We start from the raw sequence: 19,878 nt of genomic DNA on the forward strand, positions 1-19,878 counted from the left end.
CAAAATCTTACACAGAAGCATACACATACACCCTCACTAAAAGAGGTAAATGGGGAAAAATCCTAACTCTTGCTGTCAGAGACCACCTCCTCAATTTGGGATGATTCGTTGTCTAAAGGAGGGAAGGAAGGACGGAAAGAAAGAAAGAAAGAAAGAACAAAGGTAAAGTATAATATTGTTATTAAAATTAATTATTAAGAAAAAAAATTAAAAAAAAACATGGACGGATAGAACCCTAGGACAAATGGTGGAAGCAAGACTATACAGACAAGATCTCACACAGAAGCATACACATACACATTCACAAAAAGAGGAAAGGGGAAAAAATCATAGATCTTGCTCCTAAAGTCCACTTCCTTAATTTGGGATGATTGGTTGTCTATTCAGGTATTCCATAGATGCAGGGTATATCAAGTTGATTGTGGAGCTTTAATCCGTTGCTTCTGAGGCTGCTGGGAGAGATTTCCCTTTCTCTTCTTTGTTCTCACAGCTCCCAGGGCTCAGCTTTGGATTTGGCCCTGCCACTGCGTGTAGATCGCTGGAGGGCGTCCGTTTTTTGCTCAGACAGGATGGGGTTAAAAGAGCCGCTGATTGGGGGCTCTGGCGCACTCAGGCCGGCGGGGACGGAGGGGCACAGAGTGCGGGGCGGGCCTGCGGTGGCAAAGGCCGGCGTGACTTTGCACCAGCCTGAGGCACGCTGTGCGCTGTCCCTGGGAAGTTGTCCCTGGATCCCGGTAACCTGGTAGTGGCGGGCTGCACAGGCTCCGCGGAAGAGGGGTGTGGAGAGTGACCTGTGCTCGCACACAGGCCCCTCGGTGGCGGCAGCAGCAGCCTTAACGTCTCCCGCCCGTCTCTGGATTCCGCGCTTTCAGCCGCGGCTCGCGCCCATCTCTGGATTCCGCACTTTCAGCCGCGGCTCGCGCCCGTCTCTGGATTCCGTGCTTTCAGCCGCGGCTCGCGCCCGTCTCTGGGGTCCGCGCTTTCAGCTGCGGCTCGCGCCCGTCTCTGGGGTTCGCGCTTTTAGCCGCGGCTCGCGCCCGTCTCTGGAGTTCCTTTAAGCAGCGTTCTTAAACCCCTCTCCTCACGCCCCAGGAAACAAAGAGGGAAGGAAAAGTCTCCTGCCTCTTCGGCAGGTGCAGGCTTTTCCCCGGACTCCCTCCCGGCTAGCTGTGGTGCACTAACCCCTTCAGGCTATGTTCAAGCCGCCAACCCCAGTCCTCTCCCTGCGCTCCGGCCTCAGCTCGCAGCCCCGCCCGCCCCGGCGGGTGAGCAGACAAGCCTCTCGGGCTGGTGAGTGCCGGTCGGCACCGATCCTCTGTGCGGGAATCTCCCCGCTTTGCCCTCCGCACCCGTTGCTGTGCAGTCCTCCGCAGCTTCGAAGCTCCCCCCTCCGCCTCCCGCAGTCTCCGCCCGCGAAGGGGCTTCCTAGTGTGTGGAAACTTTTCCTCCTTCACAGCTCCCTCCCACTGGTGCAGGTGCCGTCCCTATTCTTTTGTCTCTGTTTTTTCTTTTGCCCTACCCATGTACGTGGGGAGTTTCTTGCCTTTTGGGAGGTCTGAGGTCTTCTGCCAGCCTTCAGTAGGTGTTCTGTAGGAGTTGTTCCACGTGTATATGTATTTCTGGTGTATCTGTGGGGAGGAAGGTGATCTCCGCGTCTTACTCTTCCGCCATCTTCCGCCTTCACCTCTCTTTTGTATTTTGCTTGTGTTCTCTTCTTTTTGGTTTTTGTGACTCTATTGTATATTTTTGTTTTGTGGTTACCCTGTTTTTCAAGTATGTTAACCCACTACTATATCTACTTGCTTTAGACTGGTAGTCATATAGTCTTAAGCACATTCCAAAAAAATCTACATTTTCTCATTCTACTCCCTGACATTTCATTATTTTTGATGTCCTCTTTTACATCTTCATGCTTATTCTTTTGCTGTTCATTGTAGTTTTCATTGCTTTCATAATTATTTCTTTTATTTAAAAAAAATCTATGTGCTGGCTTATTTAAGTGATTTACTTTCCAATTATGATTTTCTCTTTCCTATAGATTCTTGCTTCTTTACTATTTAGAAAAGACCTTTCAATATTTCTTTTAGAATAGGTTTAGTATTGCTGAATTCTTTGTTTTTGCTTGTCTGAGAAATTTTTCATCTGTCCTTCTATTGTAAATTATTATCTTGCTGGGTAGAGTATCCTAGGTTGCAGGTCTTTCCCTTTCAGGAGTTTGAATATATCTTGCCACTGCCTTCTGGCTGGCAACATTTCTATAGAGAAATCAGCTGATAGCCTTGTAAGTAACTCTTTGTTTTTCCCTTGATGCCTTTAGAATCCTCTATTTATCTTTAACTTTTGCCATTTTAATTATATGTCTTGGTGTAGGTCTGTTTGGGTTCATATTCTTTGGGACCCCCAGTGCTTCCTGTATCTGAACATCAGTTTCCTTCTTTAGGTTTGGGAATTTTTCAGCCATAGTTTCTTCAAATACTTTTTTGATCCCCTCTTCTCTTTCTTTTCCTTCTGAGATCCCTATTAAGCATGGATTGGGACACTTTATAATACCCCGTAAGTCTCTTGTCTGTCTGCTGTTTTGATTGGGTAATTTCCATTATTCTGTCTTATTCATTCTGCTGTTCATTGCCTTTAGCTCAGCTTTTGTCTCAGGAGATGAATTTTCTAACTTTTATTGGCTCCTCCTTATGGTTTCTAGTTCCTTTTTTACAGTAATCTATGTTTCTGTCAATAACCTTTCTTAACTCCTTCAGTATTTTCATTACCTCCTCTTTGAAATTGGTGTCGTTAGACTGAAGAGGTCTGTTTCATTGTTTGTTCCTTCAAGGGAATTCTCTTGGTCTTTTAAATTGGAGTGGTTTCTCTGCTTCATTTTCCTTATATTTCTCTGACTGTATGAGTTTAGGAGAAACTTATTTACTGTGGTCTTGGGGGACTGTTTTATGTGGGAGCATCCCTGTGTAGGCTGTCTGAGTCTAATATTTTTGGTGTGAGAGATGTTTTTAGTATGGATGCCTGCCACATCTTTCCTCAGTGTTTTCTGGCTGTTATCCCCTTGATAGGTGGTGTGACTGGTGTGGTGACCAGACCCTGCACTGGATATTGAGCGGGGCCTCCTCTTTGCTCTGTGGTTGTCATAGCCCTGTTGGGGGCAGGGTCTGCTCCTAAGTTTTGGAGTAGACATCTTCAGATCCATTTCTGAACTGCAGCATGAGGTAGGTGGGGCTTGAGTGCTCCTGCTGGGATTGGAGCCACTGAGTATTCCTCTGCAGGAGCTGTCCACCGGGAAGTGCACTCTGTGGTGTCGCCTGTCACCTGTCATGCAGGCTTACAGAGTACACTGATTTTGACACTGCCCTTGACCCCTCCTCAGCTGTGGTAATTCAGGCAGTCCGACCAGTTGTCCCTAAGGCACTGTGCACACAAAGTTCCTAGCGCACATCTGTTGGCACAGAACTGCTGAGGTCAGGCATTGATATATCCTTAGTCAGGCACCTGGACCCACCATGGGAGCTACTGAGTCAGCCCAGACCCTGACCCCGCATCTGTGTTCTTGCATGGCAAAGCCCACAGCCACTATTGCTGGATCTGCCTCAGCAACGGGAGCACCTATAATCCACTTGGATGTCCTTTTGGCACTGAGTTTACAAAGCTGCCTGCAACACGTATATTCATGGATCACACAGCTGCTGGGACACTCAGGTTTCAGCCCTGCTTCCAGTGTTGTGCAGTCCCTGGAGACTGGCTCAGATTTCAGCCTTGCCTCTGCATGTGGGCAACCCACCAGCCCTTGCGTGCTTCCAGAGCTCGTAGAGGCAGAGTTGTGCCCTCTGTGAGCATTCTGTGAGTGAGGCTACTGTGGTGGGGGCACCCACCCCCCCACTTCAAGTACACATGTTAATAATGGGGTTTCAGTGGTGGACCTGGGCTCATTCCTGTGCACACCCCTGATTGTGGCTTGGACTACACTCCAGGCCCTTCAGGTTGTCTCTCTGCAGCCAACCCCAGACCTTTCTCTGGGTCTGTCCTCTGAAGCCCAAGTTTCAGCCCCCAGTCCCCCTCACACACCAGTAGACCTGTGTCTTGGGCTGGGGAGTGTAGGAAAATGGCCAGGACCCTGTGTGCTGGTCTCTTTCTGTTCTGACTGCTGCAAGCTGGCTGCTGTGCTCTCCTCTGAGCCTCTGAAGCTCCCTTTCTGTCCCAGCTGATCTCCCCACTGGTGAAGAGGTTTCCCAGGATGAGGGAACTCTTTCACATCTCCCTTCCAAGGGTGCAGGCCCCATCCTGATTCCTTTTTATTTCTTTTATCCTACTGGTTATGTGGTGATCATTCTTGCCATTTTGTTTTTATGAGATCTCTGCCAGCCTTCAGCAGGTATTCTGTGAAAATTGTTCCACGTGTAGATGTATTTTTCATGTATTTGTGGGAAGGGGTGAGCTCCACATCCTTCTCTTCTGCCATCTTGATCTGGCTCCAGTTTTCTCTAAGTCTTAAATAAAATCTTTGAACCTCTTTGAGTAATCAGTTATTCCTGGGAAATATGAGAATTTAATATTGCCAAATTTGAAAGTAGATGTTTCTTGATTTTCATCATCTTTTCTCTTATATTCACTTATCATTGATCCATTTACAAGAGAAATGTACTCTCAAGAATGGGATACCAGAATTATAGGAATACATCATCTAATTACTCAGCAAGCCTGTGGATAGTTCTCATTCTCATCTAACTCTCCATCTCCACTGTTTTTACCTTAGTTCAGACCCTCATCATTTCTTATGTAGAATATTGCTTCAGCCTCCTAACTGTACTTTCTGTACAATCTCATCCCTTCCTAATCCATTATCCATACTACTGCCAGAGGGGACTTTATGTTGTACAAAGCACATCTTATAATTTCACTGCTTAAAATCCATTAATACTTTCAATTGTTTATGGGATAAAGTACCCATTTTTTAATAAACATGTAAGGTTCTCCCTAGGCTGATTTCTATGTAACTCTCCAGGCTGTTCTTTTAAAATCTCTGGGCACTTTATTTCAGAGCAACTTATCCTTTCCAGAATTGCAGCTTCATAACTTGGATGCCTGGTAGACACCTACTTAAGACTCAGTTCAAGTATCTCTTGATATCTTTTCTCTAGAAAAACTTTCTGGATTCTTCCCCAACACAGGGGACTTATTACCTCTTTCTTTAAGTCTCTATTCTACAATGTTGCATATGTCTATCAGAGAATGTAAAGTGCTTTTTTGTTTATTTTTCTACTTCCCCTTCTCACACTCCTTGAATGGTATCCTAAGTCTTATTAATCTCTAGATCTCCAATACCTGGCACAGTGTCTGGCACAGAGTGGACACCCAATGAATGCTGAGAGAGATAATGAGAAACAGCAGAAACCCTGTGCTGGAACTCTTTGAATATTGAATCTGGCAGAAATAGATTAGGAACACCAGCCAGATGTTGTTTTTAAGGGTTCTGTTTTTAGCACGTAAATTTAAATTTCATTTTGAAGTACAAGTCTAATTTGGGAACCAGAATACAGTTGTAGAGCTTCACAAGATTACATATGTAAATTCCCCAAAGGCTGATCTATCATCATGCCTTCCTAAAACAGTGCAGTCTGTGTGGAAGGAGAGTGGTCTCCAAGTCTGCATCCCAGACTTCTTGCTCCTTGAGCCCTCCGCCTACCTCATTCAGTTACCATCACATGACCTACTGTGCTCAAATCTTCACCACAGAGGCAGCTTTCACCTTTTCTCTCTGTGAAAATGCCCTAAGCTCTGAGCGTCAAGGCTAGGTTGTACCCTGTCCTGCTTCATATCCTTCAGGGGCACGGTTTTACTGTGTTCAGGATAAAATCTAACCTTCTTATGCCACACAAGGCCTTCCTTCTATTTCCTGTCCCACTCTCCAGACTCTCACCTTGTTCCTCCATATAGTGTCTTCCTGTATCTTCTTTACTTGGCTAATTTTTACATATATATATATATATATATATATATATATATATATATATATATAAACATTTTTATTGGAGTATAATTGCTTTACAATGGTGTGCTAGTTTCTACTTTATAAAAAAGTGAATCAGCTATACATATACATATATCCCCATATCTCCTCGCTCTTGCGTTTCCCTCCCATCCTCCCTATCCTACCCCTCTAGGAGGTCAGAAAGCATCAGGCTGATCACCCTGTGCTATGTACCTACTTCCCACTAGCTATCTATTTGACATTTCGTAGTGTATATATGTCAATGCCACACTCTCACTTCTTCTAAGCTTACCCTTCCCCCTCCCTGTGTCTTCAAGTCCATTCTCCACATCTATGTCTTTATTCCTGTCCTGCCCCTAGGTTCTCCAGAAATTTTTATTTTTAACATCTTTATTGAGGTATAATTGCTTTAAAGTGGTGTGTTAGTTTCTGCTTTATACCAAAGTGAATCAGCTATACATATATATATATCCACATATCTCTTCCCTCTTGCGTCTCCCTCCCACCCTCCCTCTCCCATCCCTCTAAGTGGTCACAAAGCACCGAGCTGATATCCCTGTGCTATACGGCTGCTTCCCACTAGCTATCTATTTTATATCTGGTAGTATATATAAGTCCATGCCACTCTCCCACTTCGTCCCAGCTTACCTTTCCCCTTGCTCTTGTCCTCAAATCCATTCACTACATCTGCGGCTTTATTCCTGTCCTGTCCCTAGGCTGTTCAGAATCTTTTTTTTTTAGATTCCATATATACCTGTTAGCATACAGTATTTGTTTTTCTCTATCTGACTTACTTCACTCTGTATGACAGACTCTAGGTCCATCCACCTCATGACAAATAACTCAATTTCGTTTCTTTTTATGGCTAATATTCCATTGTATATATGTGCCACATCTTCTTTGTCCATTCATCTGTTGATAGATACTTAAGTTGCTTCCATGTTCTGGCTATTGTAAATAGTGCTGCAATGAACATTGTGGTACATGACTTTTTCTGAATTATGATTTTCTCAGGGTATGTGCCCAGTAGTGGGATTGCTGTGTCGTATGGTAGTTCTATTTTTAGTTTGTTAAGTAGCCTCCATACTGTTCTCCATAGTGGCTGTATCAATTTACATCCCCACCAACAGTGCAAGAGGGTTCCCTTTTCTCCACACCCTCTCCAGCATTTATTGTTTGTAGATTTTTTGATGATGGCCATTCTGACTGGTGTGGGGTGTTACCTCATTGTAGTTTTGATTTGCATTTCTCTAATGATTAGTGAAGTTGAGCATCCTTTCATGTGTTTGTTGGCAATCTGTATATCTTCTTTGTATATATGTCTCTTTACGTCTTCTGCCCATTTTTGGATTGGGTTGTTTGTTTTTTTGATATTGAGTTGCATGAGCTGCTTGTAAATTTTGAAGATTAATCCTTTGTCAGTTGCTTCATTTGCAAATATTTTCTCCCATTTTGAGGGTTGGCTTTCATCTTGTTTATGGTTTCCTTTGCTATGCAAAAGGTTTTAAGTTTCATTAGGTCCCATTTTTGTTTTTATTTCCATTTCTCTAGGAGGTGGGTCAAAAAGGATATTACTGTGATTTATGTCTTAGAGTGTTCTGCCTATGTTTTCCTCTAAGAGTTTTATAGTGTCTGGCCTTACATTTAGGTCTTTAATCCATTTTGAGCTTATTTTTGTATACAGTGTTAGGGAGTGTTCTAATTTCATTCTTTTACATGTAGCTGTCCAGTTTTCCCAGCACCACTTATTGAAGAGGCTGTCTTTTCTCCATTCTATATGTTTGCCTCCTTTATCAAGAATAAGGTGACCATATGTGCATGGGTTTATCTTTGGGCTTTCTATCCTGTTCCATTGATCTATATTCCTGTTTTTGTGCCAGTACCATACTATCTTGAATACTGTAGCTTTGTAGTATAGTCTGACGTCTGGGAGCCTGATTCCTCCAGCTCAGTTTTTCTTTCTCAAGATTGCTTTGGCTCCTCAGGGACTTTTCTGTTTCCATACAAATTGAGAAATTTTTTGTTCTAGTTTTGTGGAAAATGCCAGCAGTAGTTTGATAGGGATTGCATTGAATCTGTAGATTGCTTTGGGTAGTATAGTCATTTTCACAATGTTCATTCTTCCAATCCAAGAATATGGTCTACCTCTTCATCCGTTTGTATCATTTTTAATGTCTTTCATCAGTGTCTTATAGTTTTCTGCATACAGGTCTTTTATGTCCTTAAGCAGGCTTATTCCTGGGTGTTTTATTCTTTTTGTTGCAATGGTAAATGGGAGTGTTTTCTTAATTTCACTTTCAGATTTTTCATCATTAGTGTATAGGAATGCAAGAGATTTCTGTGCATTAATTTTGTATCCTGCTACTTTACCAAATTCATTGATTAGCTCTTGTAGTTTTCTGGTAGCATCTTTAGGATTCTCTGTGTATAGTATCATGTCATCTGCAAACAGTGACAGCTTTACTTCTTCTTTTCCAATTTGGATTCCTTTTATTTCTTTTTCTTCTCTGATTGTTGTAGCTAAAACTTCCAAAACTATGTTGAATAATAGTGGTGAGAGTGGGCAACCTTGTCTTGTTCCTGATCTTAGTGGAAATGCTTTCAGTTTTTCACCATTGAGTATGATGTTGGCTGTGGGTTTGTCATATATGGCCTTTATTATGTTGAGGTAACTTCCCTCAATGCCTACTTTCTGGAGGGTTTTTATCATAAATGGGTGTTGAATTTTGTCAAAAGCTTTTTCTGCATCTATTGAGATGATCGTATGGTTTTTCTTTTTTTTTTTTTTTCCCCTGGAGACCACCATTTATTTTTGGTAAATGCCAGCCATGAATATACACAGTATCATTCCCACAGAACAGTCTATAGCAAGAAAAGTCCTGAAAACAAGGTGACAATTGAAAAAAAGAATTCACAATGTTCAGATTCTTCAATAATTTAATGTTCTATGTCCTTAAGGCTGTTAGACCTTAAGGTATCCAGGTCTGGTTATGTCCCAGTGATAACAGAGGGCCTGTTGCATGATGTATGCCAAATACACAGTAAAATCCAGAAATTCCAAGTGCTTCCTCATTTGAACCTATTTGGCTTCTCTGCTTTGTAACAGGGGTTTGATTTTCCCAATAATGAATGAATTAAAATAAGGTGCTTAAAAATTCCACACTGAGTCTCAAGATAGTGAACAAACACTATTTAAAAATGCCCTCTGAGCCTCAGTTTCCCCTTCTGTAAAACGAAGGAGTTGGGTTTGAGTTAGTTTTGCAGACCATACCATGGATGGGTGAACTAGCTGTCACAATCCCTGGCAGTGAGGAGGTGAGGGGAACCCAGCTGCAAATGTGGATTTGAGAGTGGGGTGGAGGGTTGAGCAAGGGCAGCAAGTGGCTGGAAAACTGGCCTTCAGGAGGTCAGTGTCAGCTTTGAACTTTCAAGTCTCAAAAGTATGTCTTTGTCTTTTGATCTGATGATTTGGTCTAATATGATTGTCTCTCATTCCAGTGTATGTACTCACTGTAGATTTATGTACAGAACTAAATATCCCATTTATTCATGTATAAACCGTAATAAAACCAGTCAGATATTTCCCCTCACCAGCAGATCTTGCACTGGAAAAGGAAAACAAATATACACATTTCAGCAACCTCAGAAATTTCATTAAACCTGCATAGAGGCATAATTCATTTTGGAGTTCAATTATACGTTCAAGAAATCAGTTCCTATCATAAAGACAACTACTGTAATGTCTATGCTGTGCAAAATTATCCCCATTTATTGTGGTTCAACTGCAGACTCTACTGCCTCTGGTGAAGGCACTCAGCAGGTTCTTTTCACAAATAACTCCCTTCAGAACGGCCCCTTCCTGTTTTACACAGCATTGTCTCAGAACTTGTGGCCAAAGTAATTCAAAAGCAAGACAACGACAAACAGGGACTCCTTAGGCCAGTGGTACTGAACTCACAGGCCACAAGGGGTCCCTGTGACCTCTCCAGGAGTCACCCATTCATAAGCTGACAAAAGTGTAACCTCTAAGTACAAAATTCTAATTACCAAAACAAACAGGAGTCAAGCGGTACTTCCTTGAAACAGAACCGTCTCACATGCCAGGAGGTAAAGGGTGACCCGATATCCCATCTGCTGATCAAGCCAAGTGCCTGTTCAAGAGACTGGGGACAGGGCTGAAGGAAGAAGGCTGCCATCAGCGAAGACCCTCAGAGCCAAGCAAGTGGTCCTTTCCGAGGGCACAGTCTCTAGTGATGCCAGGTGTCCCGACCTAGACCTCAGCACATGGGTTACCCACTAGGGTCACATAATTTTCCTCGAGTGATTTTGCCAAAACCCAAACTTTTTCTTGACCAAAGACTGATTTGGCAAACCAAATCCTAGCTTGGTGCTTGCCGCTTCACTGGGACATGATTCCGATCCTAATGCAAACACCACAAGAACAGCTAATGGAAATCAGAGCACTGAGCTCTCATCTATGACACAAACTATCGAGATGACATTCTTGATTTATCTCACTTTCAGGGACTGCTCACTAGAAAAGCTAGTGACCAGCTTTTCAAAACACTTCCTTGCTACTAAACGCAGAAATGTGCCGAGAAAGGCATCGCCAGCAACTTTTCTTGTTTTTAAATGCTTAAAAACAAAAGGGTTTTCCAACCATAAGCTGATCCTCATGCATCCTGCATCCCCTAAGGGGGATGGGGGCATAAAAGCACAGACAGCTACAAAATTTGCCCTAGGAAAATGCAAGATCCTCATAAAGCCAACATCACCCCCCCCCCCAAACATCCTACTAAGTCAGCACAGAAGTGGTGAAAGCTCAAGAAACAAAACAAATATAGGAATAGAGCCTGAAACACTGAACACGATTTCCTCATGATCCTTCTCACAGCCCTGCATCCCCTCCTCCTTGCTGCTCCGAGAGGAGAGATGCCCTGCTCCAGCAACGGAAGAGGGAGCCCAGGAGACAGCGGCCACCTTTCCCTCTGGATCCGGGCACACGCCACCTCTGACTTTTGGGTCAGAATTAGGCTCTAAGAATTCAATGTTAATTACAATAGCTTTGCACTGGGGAACGTTTGCCAGAACTGCAAACAGCCATGGGGCTGATCAGAAAGCTGAGTCCATCTTTGTGGCTGGAGATGTTTTCAATAACCGTTACACTCCTCTGCTCCATGGCTGCACCAGTCCTATGCCTACCTGAGCAGTGGAATTAAAGCTGCTAGTCTGTCACCAAGCACCACCCTAGGGTCCTTTCCTTGCCACCCTCCCTGCAAACCACCTCTTGCCCACTCCGAGGTCTGTGTCCTTTTCAGAGAGGGTCCTGGCTGTTATCTGGAAAACAGAACAAGAACTCTGAAAAACATGACTTGGGAAGTAAGTCCACACAGAAAGGTAAAAGCCGGACGAGATTTCCATATGGCGACGCAGCCCTCAGAAGACAGACTCCAGGAAGAAAGGGCATGAAACACCGGAGCTCGGGAGCAGCGGTCCCCACTGCAGGGACGGCATCCTGCTGCCCCCAGGGGGCCGGGAACCCCAGGGTCTTCTGATGGTTCTGCACCATCCCCCCTTGGCCGGGTTGTACATTCACTGGTTGTCAGAAGTTTCTGGTACTGCTGGGGGGTAAGAGGGAGGATTGGCAGAACGTCCTGCCCCGGTCGCTAGACTCTACACGTCTTAACGGTTCAAAGTGTACGAGTTTGGGTAGCTCTGCCGGCTGTACTGGAAGTGATCTGTCAAGATGTTGTTGCGGCCGTACTGATAGTCCCCGTGCTGGGGGAAGAGAATGCCGTTGTGGGGCTTCTCCAGGGTGCTCCGATGATGCTCCTTACTGCTCAGGTCCCCCGTCGTGACGGGGAGGAGGTGCTTCCGGGCTTGCTGATTCGCGTCATACTTGGTCTTGTTGTACAGAAAGACTCCCAGGATGGCCGTCATCATGCCCAGGACGTTGGTGCTGGTGACTGGGTTTCGCAGCATGATCAGGGACACTGTGATGACCATGATTCTCTTGGTGGCGTTGGCGACCGAGTAGCTCAGAGGGCTGATGAGGTTGAGGATGCTGAAGGCAATGACGTTCTGGGCAAAGTTACAGAAGCCGCTGACAGCCAGGAGCAGAAGCATCCAAGGCCACTGGGACACATAGGTCAGGTCGCTGCTGACCAGGAAAGCCGAGAGGTCCACCAGGACCCACGTGGGGATCATAAAAAAGACAGCATGGAAGCCCAAGATGTTTAGCAGCCGGAGATGGTGGATCCTTGAATCTCTTAATACCTTTTTGGAGAAAATATTCTGAAGCGAGAAGCACAGTGTGGCAGCAAGGGCACTGACAAGCCCCCACATGTCGAAGGACAACTCCGTGACAGTGGCCAGCAGGACGCCGCTGATGATGGGGATGAGTGACAGGTACACCTTGGTGCTCTGTTTCTCCTTCATGATGATCCGGGACAGGAGGACCACCCAGATGGGCATGGTGGCCTTGACGGTGTGCGCGTAGGACACGGGCACCTTCCAGATGCTGACGTGCGCGGACACTGAGGCGAAGTACTTGCCGAAGGCGAGCGGCAGCACGTAGCGCGGGTAGAAGCGCGGTGGCAGGAGCGGGCCCGGCGACTGATGCGGACCGGGCCCAGGGCCCGAGACTGGCGGCGCCGGGGGCACGCGCCAGGCGTGGAGCAGAGGCGGGAGCCCCGCGCACAACGCCAGGATGTGGCACAGCGACACGGTCACAGGGAACGGGAAGGCGCTCAGGATCACCTTGTTGACTACATTGCCGCCCGCGCTCAGCGCGTACCACAGCAGGCACAGCGCCGCCACCCGCGCGCCCTCGCGCGCCCCGCCGCTGCCGCCCGCGGCTCCTGGGCCCCCGGCGCCAGCGCCCACTCCCACCGCCGCCGCCACCGCCATCCTCCCCGAGCACCCACCCCTTCCCGCCCGTCCGACGGCCCGACGCCGGGCGGGGGTGGGCCGTATGGTTTTTCTTGTTCAGTTTGTTAATATGGTTTATCACATTGATTGATTTGCTTATATTCAATAATCCTTGCATTCCTGGCATAAACACCACTTGATCATGATGTATGATCCTTTTAATGTGCTGTTGCATTCTGTTCGCTAGTATTTTGTGGAGGATTTTGCATCTATGTTCATCTGTGATATTGGCCTGTAGTTTTCTTTCTTTGTGACATCTTTGTCTGGTTCTGGTATCTGGTTGATGGTGGCCTCATAGAATGAGTTTGGGAGTGTTCGTCCCTCTGCTATATTTTGGAAGAGTTTGAGAAGGATAGGTGTTAGCTCTTTTGTAAATGTTTGATAGAATTGGCCTGTGAAGCCCTCTGGTCCTGGGCTTTTGTTTGTTGGAAAATTTTAAATCACAGTCTCAATTTCAGTGCTTGTGATTGGTCTGCTTATATTTTCTATTTCTTCCTGGTGCAGTCTTGGGAGGTTGTGCTTTTCTAAGAATTTGTCCATTTCTTCCAAGTTGTCGATTTTATTGGCATATAGTTGCTTGTAGTAATGATCCTTTGTATTTCTCATGATGCTTTGTATTTCTGCAGTGTTAGTTGTTACTTCTCCTTTTTCATTTCTAATTCTATTGATTTGAGTCTTCCCCTTTTTTTCCTGATGAGTCTAGCTAATGGTTTATCAATTTTATTTATCTTCTCAAAGAACCAGCTTTTAGTTTTATTGACCTTTGCTATTGTTTCCTTCATTTGTTTCATTTATTTCTGATCTGTCTTTTATGATTTCTTTCCTTCTGCTAGCTTTGGGGTTTTTTTTTTTGTTGTTGTTGTTCTTTTTTTTTAATTGCTTTAGGTGTAAGGTTAGGTAGTTTATTTGCGATTTTTTTGTTTCTTGAGGTAGGATCGTATTGTTATAAACTTCCCTCATAGAACTGCTTTTGCTGAATCCCATAAGTTTTGGGTCATTGTGTTCTCATTGTCATTTGTTTCTTGGTATTTTTTGATTTCCTCTTTGATTTGTTCCATGGTCTCTTGGTTATTTAGTAGTGTATTGTTTAACTTCCATGTGTTTGTATTTTTTACAGATTTTTTTCCTGTAATTGATATGTAGTCTCATAGCGTTGTGGTCAGAAAAGATACCTGATACGATTTCAATTTTCTTAAATTTACCAAGGCTTGATTTGTGACCCAAGATATGATCTATCCTTGAGAATCTTCCATGATCACTTGAGAAGAAAATGTATTTTGTTGTTTTCGCATGGAATGTGCTATAAATATCAATTACGTCCACCTTATTTAATGTATCATTTATAGCTTGTGTTTTCTTATTTATTTTCATTTTGGATGATCTGTCCATTGGTGAAATTGGGGTGATAATGTCTCCTACTATGGTTGTGTTAATGTCGATTTCCCCTTTTATGGATGTTAACATTTGCCTTAAGTATTGAGCTGCTCCTATGTTGGGTGCATAAATATCTACAGTTGTTATATCTTCTTCTGTGATTGATTCCTTGATCATTATGTAGTGTCCTTCTTTGCGTCTTGTAATAGTCTTTATTTTAAAGTCTAATTTTTCTGATATGAGAATTGCTGCTCCAACTTTCCTTTGATTTCCATTTGCATGGAATATCTTTTTCCATCCCTTCACTTTCAGGCTGTATGTTTCCCTAGGTCTAAAGTGGGTCTCCTGTAGACAGCATATATATTGCTCTTGCTTTTGTATCCATTCAGCCAGTCTATGTGTTTTGGTTGGAGCACTTAATCCATTACAATTAAGGTAGTTGTCGATATGTATATTCCCTTTACCATTTTCTTAAGTGTTTTGGGTTTGTTATTGTATGACTTTTCCTTATGTTGAGTTTCCTGCCTAGGGAAGTTCCTTTAGCCTTTGTTGTAAAGCTGGTTTCGTGGGGCTGAATTCTCTTAACTTTTGTTTGTCTGTAAAGGTTTTAATTTCTCCGTCGAATGTGAATGAGATCCTTGCTGGGTAGAGTAATCTTGGTTGTAGGTTTCTCTCTTTCATCTCTTTAAATATTTCCTGCCACTCCTTTGTGGCTTGCAGAGTTTCTGCTGAAATATCAGCTGTTAACCTTATGTGGATTCCTTCATATGTTATTTTGTTGTTTTTCCCTTGCTGCTTTTAATATTTTTTCTTTGTACTTAATTTTTGATAGTTTGATTAATAAGGGTCTTGGCATGTTTCTCCTTGGATTTATTGTATATGGGATTGTCTGTGCTTCCTGGACTTGGGTAGCTATTTCCTTTCCCATTTTAGGGAAGTTTTCAACTATAATCTCTTCAAATATTTTCTCAGTTCCTTTCTTTTTCTCTTCTTTTGCTGAGACCCCTATAATTCAAAACTTGTGTAGTTTACTGTTGTCTGAGAGGTCTCTGAAACTCTCCTATATTCTTTTCATTCTTTTTTCTTTATTCTACTCTGCAGTAGTTATTTCCACTATTTTGTCTTCCAGGTCATTTATCCGTTCTTCTGCCTCAGTTATTTTGCTATTGTTTCCTTCTAGAGAATTTTTAATTTCATTCATTGTGTTGTTCATCATTGTCTGTTTGCTCTTTAGTTCTTCTAGGTCCTTGTTAAACGCTTCTTGTATTTTCTCCATTCTATTTCCAAGATTTTGGATCATCTTTACTATCATTACTCTGAATTCTTTTTCAGGTAGACTGCCTATTTCCTCTTCATTTGTTTGGTTTGGTGGGTTTTTTCCTTGCTTCTTCATCTGCTGTGTGTTTCTCTGTCTTCTCATTTCCTTAACTTACCGTGTTTGGCTTCTCCTTTTCTCAGGCTGCAGGTTCGTTGTTCCTGTTGATTTTGATTTCTGCCCCCAGTGGCTAAGGTTGGTTCTGTGGGTTGTGCAGGTTTCCTGGTGGAGGGGTTGGTGCGTGTGTTTTGGTGGATGAGGATGGATCTTGTCTTTTTGGCAGGCAGAAATGCATCCAGTGGTGTATTTTGGGGTGCCTGTGACCTTATTATGATTTTAGGCAGCCTCTGTGCTGATCGGCAAGGTTGTGTTCCTGTCTTGCTAGTTGTTTGACATATGGTGTCCAGCACTGTAGCTTGCTGGTCGTTTAGTGGTCCTGGGTCGTAGCGTTGTGTTGGAGATCTCTGGTGGACCAACCAGAGCTTTTGCCATTTGATATTGCATGGAGCCGGGAGGTCTCTGGTGGACCAATGTCCTGAACTTGTTTCTCTCACCTCAGAGGCACAGGCCTGACACCCGGCTGGAGCACGAAGATGTGTCAGCCACACGGCTGAGAAGAAAAGGAATAAAAAAGAAAGAAAGTAAGAAAAAATAAATAAATAAAGTAAAGTTAGTAAAATAAAAATTAAAAAAAAATTAAAAAGTAATTTAAAAAAGAAAGAAAGAAGAGAGCAACCAAACCAAAAACAAATCCACCAATGATAAGAAGCACTAAAAAGTATACTAAAAAAACCCCTGCAAAAAACAACAACAAAAAAGACAGACAGACCCCTAGGACAAATGGTAAAAGCAGAGCTATATGGACAAAATCACACAAAGTAGCATATACATACACCCTCACAAAAAGAGAAGAAGGAAAAAAAATCCTCATATTAAAAAAGAAAAGGAAGAGAGCAACCAAATCAATAAACAATTCTACCAACGATAATAAACTCTAAATACTAAACTAAGATAGACATAAAGCCATAAACAAATTAGATGCAGAAAGTAAACCCCAAGTCTACAGTTGCTCCCAAATTCCACCACCTCAGTTTTGGAATGATTCATTATCTATTCAGGTATTCCAGAGATGCAACGTTCATGAAGTTGATTGTGGAGATTTAATCTGCTGTTCCTGAGGCTGCTGGGAGAAATTTCCCTTTCTCTTTGTTCACACAGCTCCTGGCATTCAGCTTTGGATTTGGTCTTTGGCTCTGCGTGTAGCTCATCAGAGGCCGTCTTTTCTTCGCTCAGACAGGACGGGGTTAAAGTAACAACTGATTAGGGGTCTCTGTCTCACTCAGGCCAGGGAGAGGGAGGGCTACGGAATGTGGGGTAAGCCTGTGGCGGCAGAGGCTGATGTGACGTTGCAACAGCCTGAGTCATGCCATGTGTTCTCCCGGGGAAATTGTCCCTGGATCATGGGACTTTGGCAGTAGCAGGCTGCACAGGCTCCCGGGAGGGGAGGTGTGGATAGTGACCTGTGCTTGCACATAGGCTTCTTGGTGGTTGCATCAGCAGCCTTAGCATTTCATGCCTGTCTCTGGGGTCCGCACTGATAGCTGCTGCTTGTGCCCATCTCTGGAGTTTATTTAGGTAGTACTCTGAATCTCTTCTCCTCACGCACCCCGAAACAATGGTCTCTTGCCTCTTAGGCAGTTCCACACTTTTTCCCAGTCTCCCTCCTGGCTAGCTGTGGCTCACTAGCCCCCTTCAGGCTGTGTTCACTCAGCCAACCCCAGTCCTCTCCCTGGGATCTGACCTCTGAAGCTGGAGCCTCAGCTCCCAGACCCCACCTGCCCCAGTGGGTGAGCAGAGATGCCTCTCAGGCCAGTGAGCGCTGGTTGGTACCGATCCTCTGTGAGGGAATCTCTCTGCTTTGCCCTCTGCACCCCTGTTACTGTGCTCTCCTCCGTGGCTCTGAAGCTTCCGCACCACCACCCCCGTCTCCACCAGTGAAGGGGCTTTCTAGTGTGTGGAAAGTTTTCTTCCTTCACAGCTCCCTCACAGAGTTGCAAGTCCTTTCCCTATTTTTTTGTCTCTGTTTTTTCTTTTTTCTTTTGCCCTACCCAGGCACGTGGGGAGTTTCTTGCCTTTTGGGAAGTTTGAGGTCTTCTGCTAGCATTCAGTAGGTGTTCTGTAGGAGTTGTTCCACATGTAGATGTATTTCTGATGTATTTGTGGGGAGGAAGGGTGATCTCTACGTCTTACTCCTCCGCCATCTTGAGGGTCTCCTCTATATATTTTTAAGGTTGTTCAGGAAGCCTTCTGTGAGGGAAGTTTAGACGTTGCTTCTTTTTGCTCTCGTGGAATACCTTGAGGTTACCTCACATTTCTAATATTTATCACATTATACTATAATGCAGTGGTTTACTGGTTTGCCTCCCCGAGTAATATCCTTGATGGAAAGGAATTTAAAAAAATTTTATTTGTGTTACCAGAACCTAACATAGTGTGTGCATAGTAATCATAAATAAATGCTTTGTTAAATAAATTAATAACCCTATATCCATAGCCCAGGAGGTAATGAAAAAAATTTCTCCTAATTGGTATGGAATAGAAGAATATATTTAAAAAAATTCTTTTTCAATTGAAATTTCAATTCAACAATTATTTATTAAAATTGCTCTATATCAGGCATGTTTTAGCTCTACAGTGTATGCAGGTGTCTCTATTAATAGCAGTAAAATAATATATAGTACCCTGCACTATGACTAACACATAAGTGGAAAGTTAGTGTTTAAATGACTAGTTGGGAAGTCGATATTAAGGCATATGCAATTAGCTGTAATAAAAGATAGAAAAGGTATAACTAGGGTCCTGGTAAGAGCAAGGGAGGGAGATCATTTACTGTAAAATGTTGGGGAATTGGATGCAAACTACTGTTTCAGAGAAAAATGGGCCAGCCATTACTTTTAAAAGGCTATAGAATTAAAATAGAGAAGTCCAAGACCATAGCTTGCTGAATTCGGCCTCATCCATGGTCATACACTTAAAAAGTAGCCAAGCAAGTATTCAGCCTTAGGGCCATATTTTTCCAAATTCCATGGCACCAAACTATACTGTCTGTACTGAGTTTTTTCCTTCTTACAGAAATAGAACATTTTTTCATTATATGTCTTATTATTTTCAGTATAGTCCTTAACTAGATGGTCAGTTTCTTGAGAGTGTTATTGTTAATTATTAGTATATCCTTATTCTTTTATTGAGTGATAGATTGATTTACAGCTTATTTATCTTATATGTTCTCCTTAGTTCTTGCACAAGATAAGGTGGGTGAAAAATAGATCTTCGATGTATGTGTGGTAATCAAAACATCCTGTGATTGATTGTAGCTTAACAAATCTAGACAACTTATTTGTATTGTAGATACATGTGCCTAGAGAGAATTAGGATATGTGTATTTAGGAAATTATTTTTTTTTACATTTTTGTTTTTTTGAGTCCTTGAACTATATCTTGTAAATATATTTGCAATGAGAATAAGCATGGTATTTTATAAAATGATAGGAAGAAGCTATTTAGTCGGTACTAGTTCACTGGGATTAAAGTTCCGAAATGAATAGGTTCTCTTTCTTAAAACACCCTCAAGTAGGAATTTTAGATTTATTTTCTTGACTCAGAATTTGTGGGTTAAGTCTCATCTTCAATGTAATTTTCTCTCAAAATGATGAAGCCTTGGAAATATGGCTTTATAATAGAACTTTTGACAGATCCCTTTAACTGCATGTCATTTATACATAGAGGTAATTTGTTACCTCTTCCAAGGTGTTTGTGCCCTAGAGGTGGAATTCATGTTCTGTATAAAGGTCAGTTTTAATTAATAAGCTGCTTTCCTCATTTTTGACCAATATGAATTGCTTGTAACTTTTGTGTAAAGTAGTTTTCCATGAAAAAATAAAACAAATTGAGCCTTTGTCACATCCATCATCAGCATAACCGATTTAAATGTCAAAAATTCTATGTAGTCAGAGTTTATTTCTAGTGCCTCAGCAGGCCTATTTATTAGAGTAAAATATTATATGATGTAATTATCATATCATTTCATTGGGTACATCTATACATATATATCTTTGTTTTTCCTTCCACAAAATATGTTTATAATTTTTATTGCTAAATATTTGTTATCCATGTAGTATTTTTAAAGGCATGTAAATAATAATATTAATAGGATTAGATCTTTTATTTCATTAAAGGTAAACCACAATTATTTTATTTTCTCTTTTGTC

The 19,878-nt window shown here is 42.8% G+C and overlaps 2 protein-coding genes and 1 long non-coding RNA gene across 4 annotated transcripts in view; 1 reads left to right on the plus strand and 2 right to left on the minus strand.

The window, feature by feature from the left end:
• Nucleotides 1–19,878, minus strand: part of LOC309957973 — a 624,415-nt gene that overhangs the window by 185,645 nt on the left and 418,892 nt on the right. The gene's annotated exons all lie outside the window — the stretch shown is intronic.
• The window catches only part of AGBL4 (AGBL carboxypeptidase 4), a gene marked incomplete at both ends in the record, with an annotated part of 1,417,540 nt that overhangs the window by 111,084 nt on the left and 1,286,578 nt on the right, over nucleotides 1–19,878 (plus strand). The gene's annotated exons all lie outside the window — the stretch shown is intronic.
• Nucleotides 11,164–12,901, minus strand: LOC309957895 (solute carrier family 35 member E1-like; the record flags this gene model as incomplete). Its single annotated transcript, XM_082833436.1, has 1 exon — nucleotides 11,164–12,901. The coding sequence occupies one exon, from the start codon at nucleotides 12,899–12,901 to the stop codon at nucleotides 11,675–11,677; it is 1,227 nt and encodes a 408-aa protein (XP_082689562.1). The 3' UTR covers nucleotides 11,164–11,674.

The sequence above is a fragment of the Leucopleurus acutus genome, assembly GCF_964270905.1.
Source record: "Leucopleurus acutus genome assembly, chromosome: 2".
In the NCBI taxonomy this organism is placed as follows: domain Eukaryota; kingdom Metazoa; phylum Chordata; class Mammalia; order Artiodactyla; family Delphinidae; genus Leucopleurus; species Leucopleurus acutus.